Source organism: Echiichthys vipera (assembly GCF_963691815.1).
Source record: "Echiichthys vipera genome assembly, chromosome: X".
Taxonomy (NCBI): domain Eukaryota; kingdom Metazoa; phylum Chordata; class Actinopteri; order Perciformes; family Trachinidae; genus Echiichthys; species Echiichthys vipera.
In genome coordinates this window covers 35,241,682-35,259,211 of record NC_139825.1, presented here as the reverse complement: position 1 = coordinate 35,259,211, position 17,530 = coordinate 35,241,682, and the positions used below count along the sequence as shown (strand labels likewise).

Here is a 17,530-nt window from a genome sequence, read left to right as displayed (position 1 = left end):
TTACTCGAGCTTGGATTTCACTGCTGCTTTGAGCTTTGTGTAGAGATAACCACAATTCTGTAAGAGAGAACAAGAAGGTGCTGTGAGAAAACAATCCTGACGTGTTGAGAATTGTCTACAATGCAACATAAGGTGCTATGTAATACAGTATGAATGGACAATATACTAGGAAAGTCTATGTAACGGTAAGAACCTGAATGGCGTAGTAAACAATCCCCAAATAAGCAGCAATGCAGCCGCCGAGGAAGAGATCAAAGGCTGCAGGCTTCACTCTGGAAGAAAAAATGTGTCAGTGTCCAAGGGTCATATAGAAATTACAGTATGCACAAAATGCATATGATAAAATGCACAGATATTTACCTGTACATCACTATCGGTTGATTCATTTGATCGAAAAAGGTAATATCAGGGTCTCTGTATGAAGAAAGATCAGTAGTGATATTGTTGTATTTGTTTCCTTATGTTACATTGCACAGTATGTGTTTTCTTCTATTACCACATTTTACCTCTTGTCCTGCCGGAAGGTGTGTCTGTGAACTTGCTGCAGGTAACGTTTGAACTCGTGCTCCAGTGAGTTAACTAGCAGGATGTGACTGAGCTCCTTATCCAGCAGCTGGGTGGCCCGAGGGACTGACGTCAGGAAGGACATCAGACTGGACATACGGCTGTCATGAAAGTTCTGCATCAAAAATTTAGAAGTGCATTCACAGAAAGAAAGATGTAGGAAAACGTATGTGCCATCACACAAAAATAAAAATATTTGTATGTCATAGAGTCCAAATTTTTACCCATTTAAAATCAAATGAACAAGCCACGGTTGTTATTATTATTATTACCAGGCGTTTGAAGATGCAAACACTCTGCAATGCCTACAAACTAACACCAGAGGTCAGCACTTGTCTTTGCATATTGACCAGAATAACCAGGAACTTACCAATTGGCCCTTGAAAACCTGTAAATCTTTTGGTGATCCCTTGTGGAAGATAATAAAAAAAATAATCGCACATTAAAATGCTGATGAAAGCAAATAAAGCAAGAGTGTATGTATCTGGATACATACATTGTGTTTTTGTGCATTAAATCACCTTGTCAGAGAGATTGTACATAAAACGTGCCAGTGCTTCTGCTATGATAACGCCATTACGCTTCATTTTCCTTAAGTCCACTTGTGACCTGTGATAAAAACAAAAAGACAACTATGATGTTGCTCTTTGCAACATATTTCATCTCACCCCATAGTAAACAAAGCCTTCAACCACTTAGTCATAATAATCATTAACAGAATTAAGAACCCACATGGTGTCTAGCATGGAACCACGGAGCTCAGATTTGGGGTCTCCCAGATGTGACAGAGTGAAACTTGGTATCCTTCGCAGGCTGTAGCGCTCGTGCTCCCACGCTACCATGGACTCCACAAGATTGATCTTCTTATGGACCAGTCCTACCTTCACCCAGGGAAATCTGGAGGACACCACCTTGAGGAGTATTCACAAATTTTAGTCCATGAAAACTGAGATAGGCAATACGTCCATATTTTAGACCTAAGAGTAAAGCTTGTTACCTCCTCCAGCAGTTCAATGAAAGAGTGCATGAGAGTGTCTGCTTTAGGCGGGCGGGACACGTGCATGTACAGGTCATCACTGTTGGCCAGTGTATCCAAACACAACACAAATGCTACATTGTCATGGAGCAGGCTAGTCTCTGGAGGGAAAAGGTTTGCATGAAATAAATCAAACTAGGCTGCTCATGTTAAGATATGTTAGTGCTGTAGACTACTTTCCACATATTGGATACAGTGTAGGCCCCAAAGCCCAAAACTTGAAGGAAAACTCACCAGCATGGTCCAGATTCTCTTCAATCCATCTCTTTGTGCCAAGGAAATTGTACTTCCCTCCTCCGGTTAAGGAGAACATTAAATTATATCTATAAAGATTCAAAATAAATTGTCAAGCATTTTATCCTCTGTGTGTTGCCTTGACATAATAAGAGTCAGTTTTTCTGAATAAATTAGATAAAGCTTAGATTATCGTAAACTTTTATATTTAGCAGTATCTATCAAATCAGAGCTCTTGAATTGGATACAGCTATGTTTTCAGCTAGATTTGGTATGTTCTGAATATTATTTAGTTTTCATAGCTTCTAGTACTTGCCAATGGCATTAATGGGTGATTTGGGCACATATAAAAAGTGGCATTTGCATGTCTTTTTTTAATAATAAAGCAGGTTGAGATGCTATATAAATACATCATCTATTAAAACGCTCAATCAACAGAGAAATGCACACAGCCCATATTCATAAACTGTGCATTTAAATGGGCTGTCAGCACTTCTGTACGGTTGTGATGTCACAACTATAATATATATAGGTAGAACATGCCATTACATACAGTGTTCCCCATCTGCAATGATGGTGCAGAGATGCCAAGAGCACAGAGGCGACTTGGAAATGCTGACCAATCAGAGCAGACTTGGCTTTTTTAGGAGGGGGGATTAAAGAGACAGGCTCTGAAACGGAGTGTTTCAGACAGAGGGTGAATACAGGTATATTCAGACAGACAACATGACAAAAATTATGTTTGTTTTTTTTTAACATTAAATCATGTAAATATGTTCTAATGGAAGCCAAAAATACAAGTAAGAATATTAAAATAAGCATAGTAAGGAAACTTTAAAAGCTCTCCCCCCTCTCTGGGGGGATTGTAACTCACGGTGGTCTGGTGCTTGGGCTACTAAAAAGCTTCTGGAAGAGACGTGCAAGCTCTAGCAGGAGGGTGACCCCACTGCCATTAGAGTCTGCTCCATATGACAACCACTGTGTTGCACACAAATACAAACAAATGCCTGAACATGGTATTATACTGCAAGTGCTGAAATTGTGTTTCATCATTTTTACATGACTCACTGGTGCCAGCCCATAGGTATCATAGTGGGCAGTGATGACAATAGTGGGTGCCTCCTCCCCTGCTCCAGGAAGCACTCCCTGAAATAAACATCACCAGTTATACAGTGCAGAACTGAGGGACCAATCACAAACCAATCTAATGAGGTTAGACTGAAATTTGGAAAAATGTCAATCACAGGTTTTTACTCCTCTTTTCTCCATAGTTCCATACTCACCTCCAGTGTGGTGATGGTGTTGTCAGTGATGCCCTTAATGGGGGCATTGTTGCTCACTAAGATCTGAAAGGCTGTAGCTGTGACCATACTTCTAAGGACTGCCGAAAATGAAAACATACAAACATCAGTAAAGACATTTTGCATTGGTTTTTCAACTTCCTTACAAAAATGTAACATCTTCTGGCTCCTCTCACCTCTGACAAATATAGAGGAGGTCCGTGTGGCCGCAGCTTGCTTGACCTCCTCATACATGTAAAGCAGTTGTTCATCCTCAGGCGCCACATACACAGGCATGAGGGTCTCCTTCAGCACGGCTTCACTCTCACTCGCCATAAAGGACTGCAAAGAGAAAAGGGATTGGTGAAACAACTCTTTCCTTTAGCCCATACGGGGTATGGTATTGTGCTCTGTGATGTGGTGATCATAACATTTAAACAAGCTTTTAATTAATTCAGAAATTGTACAGTATCTTGTCGGATGGATCAGAAAAAGATGCTGTAATGTTTTTCTATGTTGCCTTGCAGCATGTCCCAGAGCAAAATAACGGATAATTTGTTACCTGCGCACTGTCATGGGGGATGCTGGAGATATTCTTGGGCAGCAGGATCAGGATGGCAGCAGCATTTTGCCTCTGGGCCTCAAGGTATTTTTCTGTGGTAAAGTCCGCAACCTTCATGATGACACAGCGCCGGGTCAGCACCAGCTCGTCCGCTGAGCGTGCCTCCGCCACCACAATGGCTCCACGGCAACCTCAGCAGAAAAATGTAAAGATAAATCTAGTTTAGTGTTTCCATTTTATAGTTTACACTTGTACTCCACTGCATTTTAGAGGCATGTGTTATATTTATTTTTTTATCTGAAAGCTATAGATTTTATATAAAATTTTGCAAAGATTTTAAAGCAAACATACTCAGTTTATGAGATAAGATGCTTTGGTATAGGTGAGAGAGGGTATTGGTGAAAATTGGCGCCATCTCAGTTAGTAACATCATTAAAATCCTGCTTACATGTGGTGGCCATGTAACCTTGAGTGTAGCGAGTGTAAATACAGTGAGTAAAACCTTTGTTTTTTTAACTTATTGAATCACTAAGTATCTCTGCATCGTGGTTACCACATATAATAGTCCTCAAGACTTCTTACAATCCATTTTTAAAAGATGTTCACCTCAAAGGCACTAAATAATTTGTGAGGCGAGGAGTCGTGGAAGTGTTCATATCCTTTTAAAATTACCAACACAACAATGTAAAAAAGTCCAGCATTCAAAATCCTACTTAAATAAAAGTACAGAATTATTATCAGCAAAATATACTTAATGAATTAAAAGTAAGAGTACTAAGGAGTTTGACTGATAAATCATTATATTATATATATATATATATATACACATTAATAACCACATAATAAAAGCAGCATGAAATGCAAACCTCAAAAGCTTCAGTAAATGTAAATAACTACTTTCCCACTACTGGAGGTGGGGTGTGACTCTGAACATACCATGCTTCTGTTGTGCCAAGTTGTACTGTTGCATCCTGTAGCCTGTGAACTCATAGGAGGAAACACCAAGTAGAGCAGAGCCATGCAGACGCTGGACACAGAGCAACAGCAGCAGCAGCAACACAACAGCAGCTCCACCCAAGTCTCTCAGCAACATGATGTCACGTCCTGTGTTCTGTTACGGCCTCAATCTAAGGGGGAAGGCTGTTGTTACAGTAAGCTACATACAAAACCAGAATACACACATTAAAATGCACATGCTTAATTAATCATGCTAAGGATTTGCAGTTCCTATTCAAGATATCCTTAACAACTAACTCAGGAATTGGTGGCCAAAGATGGGTCATCCATATTGTTGTACTAGAGAGTACAATAGTCCCAACCAACCTGGACTTCGATAACAAGCCTGCCAGTTTACAATTATAAATCATGTCTATAACTGTGACATCAACCATCTTCTTCTAGCATTATTTGGGGTATGGAAATGTTCCTCACCTCACCCAGCAGTCTTGTCTCATGCAGCCTTCTTCCTACGTCTTCCTCAACCTCAGTGCTACTCCTTGCAGCGTGGACACAAACTAGCTCCTGGGACTCAAGGCGTCTTCTAGGTAGGTAAGCCACCATTCACCATCTGCTCCAAAGGGATCAACTCGAGGCTAATCACAAATAACCAACCCCCCATCCACTCACACTCACCACTCCTCTATCTATCCATCCCTTGTCCCCATCCTCTCTTTTCTAGCTGTGTGTTACATTCAGTCACTTCAGTAGGTAATCAGACATCACCAGCGGAGACTCTGTGTGGGAGACAGGCTAGCTGTTTCATACAGTAGATATTTGTTTAGTCTCCTGTAGGGACAACAGCCTGGAGAGCTGCTGGATAGGAGAGCCTGAGAACTGACCGAGACATGCTGAATAGAGACCCTCATTACTACGTCTATCTTATGGCCAAAAAATGTAAAACCTTGTTAAAAAGAAAAAAAAGAAGAGAAGTCACAGTTAAAAACTTAAAGAAACACATGGCACCATCAAACTTCAGATATCTAATATTTATTTTTTGATATGTTGCACTATACACACAACTTTGACACTGTTAAAATCTAAATGGAACCAGTTCACAATAATCATAATAAGCACCTGACAAATTAAAATAAAAAAAAGCATCTGTCTGCATAATGAATAATTTCCAATTCTTGAAAAATAAATAAATAAATAGCTTCTGTTAAAATGCATTATTTTAGATTCTGAACTTAATATTAGTGAAGCTACACCCCACGTGAGACAACATTGGCCAGGAGTGTGAATTATGATGGGGGGAAAAAAACAGCACCATAGTCAATCTCTCAATGTTATTCAGCTACTGGTCCAACACACTTCTCAGCTAGTAGCTACATTAGTGACATATTACCAGACCTATTCATGTAGGGTATTTTCTTTCTTCTAAATGCAAATAAATTGAATATCTACACATGGCACCTTAATTGCAAATGAAAAGCATTATTTTTATGCTTGTTTTCTTTTGTCACTCAAACGCTGTGATAACACTGAAACCGCATCTGGTACATTAGTGATAAGAGAAAGGAGGTTAACAGATATTTGTTCTCTTTCCAGGTAGGTTTTAGTTTACTCTCCACACTCTCATTCATTCCTTTGACCAGAGCAAAAACACCTCTTCCTTTCTTAACCACGTTTACATGTATGTTTGCAAATCTGGCAACTCTTCAAACAAAAAAAGCTCAAAGAGATGCAGTCTTTTGCTGACATACATTACACACTCAATCAATAAAATGACTTGCTGCAGCCGTTTCTACATGGATTTTCATAAAAAATGTAAACCTCTGAGTTGTAAACATGCTACCAAAATCAGCAGAGCATCAGCTATGAAAGATTAATCTAATGTTTCCCAAAAATATGGCAATAAGGTTGGATGCACACAGTATTTCAGAAGTAATTTCATATCGTGATCTCAAAATAATATCCTGAAAATGAGACTTTAACCACAGTGAAAATTACGCATATACTAAGAACTGCAGTTGTATTACCAGATATAAGAGCTTGTTAAGCTTTAAATTCTATAAAATAAAATTATTTGTTGTTTAAGTGTTGATTTTTGGGAAACCCAGCCTGATCTTCAGCCGTCATTTGTTTCAGAGAAGATTAGCATGCAAGTGACGTTTATAATCTACTTGAAACTAGCTGATGTCTGTTAGAGCTCTCGTGTGTCTTTAGAGTGATTTAAACATGACACATAAACGGTATGCATTCTGTACTTCCTAACAGCACGGGCTTCTTTCTGTTCAACATCATGGAAACATCCATTGGCATAAAGCATCGACAGTACACACCTGTGTCCGGTGCTACATATACAGTTCTTGTTCCTATATCAAATACGTTCTTTGAAAAACTTAAGGGGAATATGCCCAGATGTACAACAAGAACCATACAAACCAAATACAGACTAAAAATGAATTTCCTTCCAGGCAATATGGAATCACTTAATAGACATTCTTCAGAACCCATAAAAATGTACAGTCAAATTGCACAGCTTTCTATGTATTTGCACATCATCAAAGCCTCTTATCATTGTTGTTTTGTAACCACAATCACAAGTGGTGACTGCCTTTGTGCCCCTCTTACACATCCACTCATGTCAAGACTAACATGGACAAACACCAAGGAAGTACGCACTAACTCATGAGCTGATTCTAATAACGGTTTCTCTATATCTACTGATATTACAGTGGGTAAACCTAAATATTACTAACTTGATGTTTTTTGTTTTTTTAAGAGCACGCCTCACATAATGCCCCACTGACACAAGGATTTGTTTAGAGGTCAATAAAAACAGATAAATCATCTACACAAGCTGGCCATTAGGACACTGTGTTAACAGGCAACATGCAAAGCTATTTGTTTTCAGCTTCTTTAAACTGAATATGAAACAATTAAGTGGTATAACTGTGGTGTGAAAGACAAACTTGAAAAAGAAAAATGGAATTGCTCCCATAGTGTGTAAGCATTAGTGTTTCATCAGTAGCACTACTTTCTTGGACATATTTAGACACACACACACACACACACATCATTTTTCATGTTTGACACATATCTACATACACACAGGAAGACAAAGCAGACTGGCTGAAAAAAATGAGAAAGAAAAAACAAACAATGTCCACTAAAAAAACTTCTTCCCTATTCTTGTCCATCAAATATGACTGCCAATATCACACCAGTAGAAGAAGTAGATTCCATGGATGATGCACTGTCTCTGTAATGTCACCTTGTCACCAATGTTGTTTCGATTCTTCCACAACGTCGCACAATCAATCATGGCTCTTGTAAAACAAAATATCCACAAGCATGAGATGGAAGTCAAACGAAGAAAAGCAAAGTTTCTCCTTAGAGGTAATGCTTCATCCATCGGTCGAGTAAAATGCACAGATCCTACCATAGGAGGAACGCGCACAGATACTGTACATATTGACTCTAAAGACTTGAACTATCTCCATTTCTAAAGTTTGCAATTAGAAACCCTTTTTTTCCCTTTGTGCCATTGCAAGTTTTTCCTCCTTGATGTCACTCTGGTCAGTAGTTGGCCTCAGTGCAGGTGGCAGGCAGGAAGTTTTTTTTGGAAGGGGGTGGTGCTACTGGATTTGACAGGCTGTGGAGGGAGCAGCCTGGCAGCACATGCAGGTGGGGTTGACTGCTTTCGGGGGGATCAGATCCAGGTCTTCGTCATCTGGGATTTCATCAAGACGGTACCCGTCCTTTAGGAGCTGGATGTTCAGGTCCTGGTTGATCTGCTGCAGAGGCAAAAGAAGATGAGATCAGCACAAATTAGATGTGTGATGATTCTAAAAAAATATATTACAGATGTTCAAAAACATCCAAATAAATGTAATGTAATAAACGTAAATGTAATAAATGTTACAGAAACAGAAGGCAGGAACATAAAGTGCAGGAAAGTCTTTGGTTGCAGCAGTGTGAGGCAAAAAGCACAAACAATAAATATTTTACTCTAAGTGGAAGAAATGAACAGGATTGCAGATGAGAACTGTGGATAGATCATTACGGATGACAGATGACTATGAATCCTCGAAGGAGCCAGTATACATTTTTTGCAATGGGTGTACATATACCTGGTGTGGGTGGTGTGACAATGGAACTGGGTGATCAGGTGGTGATGTTTGTGGATTCACCAAACGACGCTGTGAAACAGTATAATGCGTGTATAGATACCTGGTCCCTCAGACATCTCACCTCGGCTGAGGAGTATCCTGATGAGGAGTATCTGGACATGTCAAAGTCATCATCACTGAAAGACAGGAGACATCAGCAGTTAAAGACAAGTGTCTCAAAAGATGAGGTTTCAAGATAATAGTGACATATTATTACATTATTACAATTATATCTGAATTAATAAAGGGGTAGTCAAACTATTAAGTATTGCCAGGAGACTCCAAAGAGTGTGACTTTAAAGAACGGCCCCATATTTTAAAAAGAAGATTTCCATGTCTTTTTTCATTATAAAGCAGATCGAGGTGCTATATAAATATTGTGAAATTATCAAAACCCCAAAAACTTTTCCCTCCAAATGAGGGCTTGACTGTAATGAGTTTTTTATGAACAATACTGATTTTAGATGGGTAACAAAAATCACCAATTCATGATATGGCAGCCGATAGTGATTTTTTTAGCTGGAATGTAAATACATAATTTCTATATAGATTTTTAATAAATATAAAATATTTTAATAAATATATGCCGTTATGAGGCCATTTCGAAATCACCACAAGCATCGTTTTCTGAATTATGACGTGTAAAACATAACATACCAGCGCATATTGCAAAACTCATACACCGATACTGATAGATACTGATAAGATACTTATATATATAAGGCCTATATCGACCCATAATGATATATCAGCTGACCAATAAATCTGCCTGCTCTACATATAAGTAATCTGCCTTATACACTAAACAAATATAACAGAGTAACATTGTGCAAAAACTCGCATGAATATATAATGTTGACAATAAACAAACGTCTGTCCTGTGTGACTGAGAGTCAGAAAGCTTGTCACAGGATTTGTATGATGATGCAATACATGATGTCAGCGTAGTTGGCTTCCAAGAGTGCTCATTTCAGGGAGAGTTTCCCTCGTGTCGCAGCATACAGACGCAAGGGTGGGACTCATCTGTGTCAAATACAGACCTGCTGGCACAGAGTAGAAGCGAGCACTCCCTCTGAGCCGCTTTTCCCTGTCCAAATCCTCACCCTGCTATCCTCTAATCCTGCGCCCTGGGAGAGGCTTTGCCCCTTTTTAGGATCCCTTCTGTTAAGAACTCTCTCAAGTTGCTCTATGGATTAATTTCCCATTGTGACAGAGTGAGACCTAAAAAAACTACAAGTTAGCAAGATTGTCTTTTTCTCTACTTTTAGGTCAACTTAAAAAAAAAAAAAAAAAAGTTCACTCACTGTGTCATATTTAAGTGTTATATAACTGATACTAAATGATGTACATACCTATCAGTGTCCAGTGCTACCAGGGGCTTCTCATCTGGGCTCTGGTCTAAAGAGGAATAGCCTTTGTTTGGCACCACCAACCTGAAGATGAGCACAGAACAGGAGAAAGAACACAAAGGCAACATACAGAGGACAAAGCTTGAAAAGGCATTCAACACTCGACCAAAGTCTTAGTGGTACAATGCATTCTTACACCCACAAAAAAAACTTCCAAAAATGTCAACTCATGTGAGACAGGAACAGGATAATTGTCCTGTGTATGGTGCTCTTCTTACAGGCCACAGAGACACAGACATTGAGGCTAATCTGTAGCCTTCAGACTGCAAGCATTTCTAGATTATCTTTCCCCTTCGGAGAGACTCGGAGTCCAGGCCAGTCGGTAGCCTTTCTTATATTTACACTAATCCACCAGGGAGTGGGATTAGACAGATGAACCAGTTTATGAACGGTTTATGTTCAGTGTGCCGACTCTTTTATCAACATTCACACCCACAAAAACACCCCCTCCTCTAAAAAGCTTTGATTTTACCATTAGGAAGTCCCAAGCAGGCTTGCAGCAACTAACATCTTCAGTGGCAACCATGCCAAGCAGAGGATACAAAAACATTATGCTTGAGATGCTAATTGATGCAAAGTGTAACATTTGTGATCCAGTTGGTCAACATTGCAGTGGAAGCTGTTACCTTGTCCTGGCAGTCTTCTTGGGTTGTTGATTGACAGGACTTCCCACAGTGCCATTCTTCACTGATCCCTTCCTGGCAAGGTCCCTCTGTTTCTCTGGGCAACCACAGGATGTGAGGTGATCAGTAAATACATTAATACATCTCATCTGGTTTGTTTGAAAAAGAGTCAAAAAACAGGCTTTTATTCATCTTATCTGCTTTACAACTGCTATACAGTACACAGTCTATATAGCCAGCACGAGCAAGACCTTTTTTTTTTTAAATAGGTTTTAGAGCAGTGATTCCCAACCAACAAACAATATATCCATATATTAAAATTAAGTTAACTGTATCATCTGAACAATACATGTTGCAGTTTTTTGTAAGGGTGTGAGAAAAGTAATTAGCAAGCAAGTACATATGTTTAAACAGCACACTAAAGGTGATGAATAAATGGTAAAAAATGTAAATAAATAGCTAAAACTAATAACAATAATACATTTATTTATAAAGCAATTTCCATGAAATTGCTGTACAACAAGAAGAATGTAAGAAAAATGACAAATTTAAAAACAATTCAATGAAAATAAAAAACAGACTTAACACTTCAAATGATTAGCTAAATATAATTGATAAATGGTTAAAATAGTTAGCTTAAAGGATTAAATTAAATGTCTTCAGTGCGCATGCGGACCCTGCCCGTCGCACTGGGCCGTGAAGGCATGGGGTGGGGAAGGGCAGTGTGTAATGCGCATGTATATGTGTGTCAACGGGTGCGTGTGTGATCATAGGCCTGAAGAGTCGGCCTGTCCAGTCTCCAAGTCAGTTTCTCAGCTCACAGGATGACGTCGCCATAACACAGCAAGTTGCCACAGAGATGTCGTCCTTGATTGGGCTTTAGACCGAGTCAACAGTCAACAGGTGTCCGTTAGAGGAAGGGAGGGAGGAAAGTATAGTATGAGCATCACACAGCAAAAATCTCAGGAGGAGTAGACCTGGTAGCGGCCATGGCAGCTGACGTCCGGGGCCGAAATGCAGATTAGATTATGATTGTTTTAGGTAAGTGTGAGGAGCCACATTTCAATAAACAGGTTTACTGTCTGAGTCCATTCTGGTCTTCAAATCAATCCATTCGCCTTTGCAAAGTTGAAAGCTCCTCCATCCAAAGTTACATCAGGGCAGACAAGTCCCCCAAACTCAAGCTTCTTGTCGAGAAGATTCAATAAATTGCGTCGAGAGACCAGTTGACAAATTCCATGACTTTAATATTGGAGATCAATGCGGAGAGAGGCTCCCAAAGTATGAGACAAGACAAGACAAGAGAAGCAAAGCAGGGAAGATAAGGGGCTAGGAGAGAAGTGTCCCCCTTTGTTGAGAGCCAGAGAAGATAAATGGTTAAAAATCCATTACCTTCTAAAATAATGGATAAATGGTTAAAATAGTAAGCTAGAAGTAATGTATAAATGGTAGAAACATTCAGCTTCACTCCAAGTAGTAATAAGTTAGTAAGCTATATCCACTTTTATAGCCTATATTTGGAACTAAGACTGGGAATTGATTAAGGGGTATGTGAGTTCATCCGTTGGGGTACTTCAGACCAAAAAAGTTGGGAACTACTGAGGATGTAATCCTTTAAACAATATTTCAGAAACAATTTTTTTCAGCAAACTCTTTTGGGACCATTAGGACTAAATCAAGGAAGTGTGATCAAGGCTTTGAGTGTTGTTACGGTACAACCTCTGACAGTTGAAGTAAATTACAATGCTGGGGAATATAATGTCAGTGACATAAAATACTTTTTGTAAATATCATATGGTCCTGGATATAAACCCATGCTGAACAGAACGTGTGTTCTAATTTTGACCTTTCATGATGCTGTAATACAAATTTGCATACTGTTGTATCCCATGGCAAATTTTGTGTGCAAATTTCACTTTATGTGTTAAATACTTTCCATTTTATGAGGGCTTCTGCCTTAAGTTAAACCTTAATTATAAACTGTGTCAAGTCATATCATTTATTCAATTGCAGTGCGTTGGTTGTGATACCTATTTGAACTTGCAGTGGTGAGGGCTTATAGTTCATGGCCACAGTCTCTCCCTTGGCGTCAGAGTCCACCTCTGAGGTGGAAGATGCTGCTGGATCCTAGAAAAATAAAAAGTCAGAGTGTGGAGCATGTTAGCTTCGATACAACTAAATAAAACTAGCACTGACCATGTATTTTATACAATCTCAGATATCCTAGGGTCCTGTCTCTTCACAGATTGCATTGTTTGCTAATTCAGTAGTTAACAGTGCTTAAAATTGGACCCAAGCTGTTTTCTAGTAATACACTTTAAGTCAACTTGTGCTATACTTCCATTGGGCACCTCAAATCGAACACCCTCTCAGTACTGAGAGCAACCCACTGCTCTATCACCAGGCTAAGAGAGGCCCACATAACCCAGAAAATCAGCTCTTTTTTTAGAACTTTATTTAGAAAGTTTAATACCCCGGCGAGATTTCACAAGCCTATGTGCTACTATAGCTGCCTAGTTTGCAGCATCAATAGGCTCGAGTGTTCTGCCTATGCTGCTGGCTCTGTTTCTTTTATGTCTGAGCAGTGATGACATGGGGAGGAGGCTGTGGGAGAACAGAGGGGGTTGCTGTTGGATCCACAGTTTCCCCAGATTGAGAGAGGGGAGCCGGGCCGCGCTTGGCTTGCTTTTCTGACAGAGCTCCACATTATGCTGGTCCTACAGGCCTCCCCTTGTTGCACTCTGAGGGTCTCCACAGGCCGCATGGACGAAAGCTACCAGGCATTTGGCTTTCAATAACTCTGTATTCTCTCCAGAGAAGCGGCTGCTATATTTAAACAATCCTCAAAGCAATTTAATAACAGGAGTTGAAACTTCACAGTTTTACAGTTTTTATCCATAAAATCTAAAGTGCCTTTAAAGATTGCAGGGGAATTGAGGGGATTACGAAATAAATAGGCCTCAACACAGATATGCCTGAATGGTATTACTATGGAATATTATCAGGCCTATTCCACAAGATCAATAGAGCTTATCCAATCTCGAAGGGCCTGATAAAAAATTAATGAGTATCTTGCTTATTTTGCATATCAATTTCATACAACTCATTTTAAAAAACAAGCTGCCAGCAACAAAATCTGGTGGAACATCAAAGCAAAACACGTTTAGATACATGCGCCCTAATGTCGAGTTAATGCACAAGCAAAATGAAAGCAAAAAAAGTTACATTACTGTCACCAGAGCAAAAGGCTAATCCTGTATATTTTAGACGTTTCTCAGCAGCCATCCGTAGCAATCCATCTCTTATTGTGAAAGAAAAGTGACCTCTTTCCATTTCCCCACTTCTCTAAAAGAATTAATGATGACTGACAGGTTGAGGTTTTTTTTAAACTGCTATCCACTACAGCCAGATACACCTTCAATACATTTCAGTAGTCTCATTCTCATCTGGCGATAAAGCTTTGTTCGTTTAGACGGAATAATTAATGAGAGCTGCCACAGTGACTACTGTATGCACACTAGTAGGAGTAATGAAAGCACAGCACACAGATGAGGCATTCCCACTGTAACAAGCCCAAACACAAGCTCTTTCTGTTCTGTGACAGGCCCTTCCCTTGGATCATTACGGCTTACCCAAAGGTTTTTCTTTTTTCCTCCATTCTTGTTTTTCACACGTCTCTTCCACCACGGACAGATGACTGTGATGAGGTAGGGTCATATTGTCTGTCAAGTAAATCCCTTTGAGATTTTTCAGCAGAACTGGCAGTGCAAAATGAAAGGGACTCGGTATTAAGCTGTCTGTGTAACATAATTCACTGTCACTTACTGAACATAAGATGCCTTAATTACTGATATAGTAGTGGTTAGCCGACAACAAACAAGTTAAATATCATCTTAAAAGAGAAAAGCTTACACTATTTTTGGGCGAAGGAAATTCTACCAAAAGTTCCCAAACCTAAATACAATTCAAAGAAAGTATTTATGCAGTATGCACCACTTTGCTGCACAGTCAGTCCCAACAGATGAGGGTAAATAACATCTATACCATTTAAAACATACATTAAGAGTCTTTTAGTTCCCTGTAAAACCATATGTGTGCTGACAGTCACTGAAAAATAACAAAGACCTGCTCTATGACGTTCAGGGCGGCACAATGATGTTCATGTATTAAAAGTCAAACCTGGTCAGTGACCCTGACCTTCAACATGTGTTCACACACACACACACACACACACACACACACACACACACACACACACACACACACACACACACACACACACACACACACACACACACACACACACACACACACACACACACACACACACACACACACACACACACACACACACACACACACACACACACACACACACACACACACACACACACACACACACACACACACACACACACACACACACACACACACACACACACCTGTCCTGTGACTGCCTCTGATGATAAAAAGCCCCAAGGTTGCTGACACAGCACAGACACCAAGCAATTGGTAGGATTACACATCACAGCCTCACACTGACCAATAGCGCCGTCGACTGAACATCAGGTGACCATTAAAACAGGTACATGATATCCATTATGACAGTGTAAACTGGGATATATCTTTCATAACTAAACAGCACACTAATCATTCTGAAATATCCTTGGATTTAATGATGAGCCAGTGTAAAAGTTAATATAATGTTTAATTAAAAAAACTAATTTAAATCAAGGGCAGATTAGAAATAATTAAGAAGTTGACATTCACAGTCTAAAGCTTGACATATCTTTGATAATGGACGATAACTCAATGATTCAAATGATCGAAAGCATATAAAAAGCTGTTTTATTTGTGTAAAATTCATTCTCAACAAGGAGGCAGGTGCCAAGTGTATTCATGCGGTTTAGGAATTACAATGAAGTTATTACCATTAAAATGTACAGCCATGGTGCTACAAGCAACTGTGGTCCTGACACAGTCATGGTTTAAATGTAAAGTGAGGGACTATTTCAGAGTCTGGAACTATAAAAGATAGCAGGGTTTTTAAGAGACCCACAGTGTTGTTTGAAGCTGGCATGATAATTACATGGGGCGATATGGAATGAACCACTCGATTTTAAGAGTGGCACACTGCCACCACAATCCAATGATCTCTGATATTGGATTGAGTTCCTCATAAATCTCACTGGATGAGACATGAGAGCAGATTGATCAAATCTTCATATGAAGAGGCAATTGCTGCTGCATAAAAAAAGGAGACTTTCTGTCCTGGAGAATGTATGTTCTGTGATTTCTGCTGGAGTGTAGCCTCAAGGGTAGGAGGGCTGGGGAAGCACGGGTGCCATAATGAACAGTAGAACTTGGAGCTCTGCTTTTGCCGTAACCCCTGAGGCCAATACTTAATACATTTGGAAAAAGGGGGGAACAACTATTTTAGACCGCTTTGTTTTTTAAGTGTTAAGAAAGAGGAAGGCATATCAGGACTATCTATGGTGATAATAGACTGGATTGACGGAATAAAAGCTCAACTCAAAATCAAATGTAGGGGAAAAGATAAGTGCTTATCATTTCAGATCTTGTCCAGTGTGCAGGTTGGACCTATATTTTACTGGCATTCAAGCAGAGATATATACTCTCATGTTAAAGCCTAAACATTGGGATGGAGAATGAAGCATAGAAAACATTAATGCTGCCGCTCGAGTATATCTATTGTAATTTTACTGGCAGATCTGTGTCCAATAATAATTCATCGAAGGAGACTATTCTCTTGTGGGCCTGCTCGGGCTAACCATCCTGAAGGTTGCAGCCAGTCTGCAGTGTCGGTGTGGACAGAGCTCCTGTTCACACGATCATTTGGGCTCCTACAGCCACCCCGACCCATACAACACGTCATCAAATGATGAAATCTAAAAACAGTGGCTGTCAGCTTTTGATGTAAACAAGCGCACACTAGGATTAAAAAAAACACTATTTTCGTCAAATGCGTAGTTCAATTACTCTGATATAATAAAATGTAGGCTTGTTTATTACTATTACATGTACCGTTATTGTCTGTATAATAATCACTTTATGGAGAGAGAGAGAGCGAGAAAGAGAAAGAGATAAAACGTTAGCCGATATCCTTTCATCTATAAAATCAATATACACCCATCCCAAAGCTCCAGTTTGTGCAAAAGCTGTTAGATTACTAGATTGTTAGCTCACACACGCAGATTATGTCACACAGCTGTCACGATAAACCCACAAGCGAGACAAAAATATTTTCGTTTGCATCCAATAAGATTATTTACATAAAATGTGTTTTTGTCTTTCCTCTCTTACCAACGGCTGTGTCTCTCCGTTGACTGGAGGGACCTGGAACCGGTCGATTTCTTCCATCATTTTGGCAAAAGTGTAACAGAAACGATAACAGAGGCAAGATACACGGTGACTTGTGTCTAACTGTGCCGGTTGATGATGCTCAGTTGACGGGATCTTTCGTTTTTCAGCATGATAGCAGCTCGTTTTCCTCCATCCTGACAGAGGTGACTCGACAGCAAAACAGCAGTACCGCCCCACTTCCGGGTCTATAGAATATTCATGACACGCCTGTCCAATCACAGAGGAGATCATATTGAAATGCGTAGGTAAAATAGACAGATAGGTACTTTATTGTTATTACACAAAAACATACACCGAAATTCATGTGCACTCAATGGCTGGGCT

At 39.6% G+C, this 17,530-nt stretch overlaps 2 protein-coding genes across 2 annotated transcripts; both read right to left on the bottom strand.

Moving 5' to 3' along the window:
• On the bottom strand, positions 1 to 4,769 carry LOC310965628 (BOS complex subunit ncln; the record flags this gene model as incomplete). Its single annotated transcript, XM_083939332.1, has 15 exons — positions 1 to 57; positions 194 to 272; positions 361 to 414; positions 507 to 679; positions 935 to 973; positions 1,086 to 1,173; positions 1,297 to 1,475; positions 1,562 to 1,701; positions 1,835 to 1,923; positions 2,709 to 2,812; positions 2,903 to 2,980; positions 3,118 to 3,215; positions 3,312 to 3,456; positions 3,677 to 3,867; positions 4,613 to 4,769. 15 exons carry the CDS (start codon positions 4,767 to 4,769, stop codon positions 1 to 3), a joined length of 1,671 nt encoding a protein of 556 aa, XP_083795458.1.
• A 937-nt stretch (positions 4,770 to 5,706) lies between these two features.
• On the bottom strand, positions 5,707 to 17,350 carry fam219aa (family with sequence similarity 219 member Aa). Its single transcript, XM_083938659.1, has 6 exons — positions 17,147 to 17,350; positions 12,853 to 12,949; positions 10,826 to 10,919; positions 10,143 to 10,223; positions 8,873 to 8,927; positions 5,707 to 8,415 (listed from the first exon to the last, which is right to left on the bottom strand). Exons 1-6 carry the CDS (start codon positions 17,204 to 17,206, stop codon positions 8,257 to 8,259), a joined length of 546 nt encoding a protein of 181 aa, XP_083794785.1. The 5' UTR covers positions 17,207 to 17,350; the 3' UTR covers positions 5,707 to 8,256.
• Positions 17,351 to 17,530: the final 180 nt, after the last annotated feature.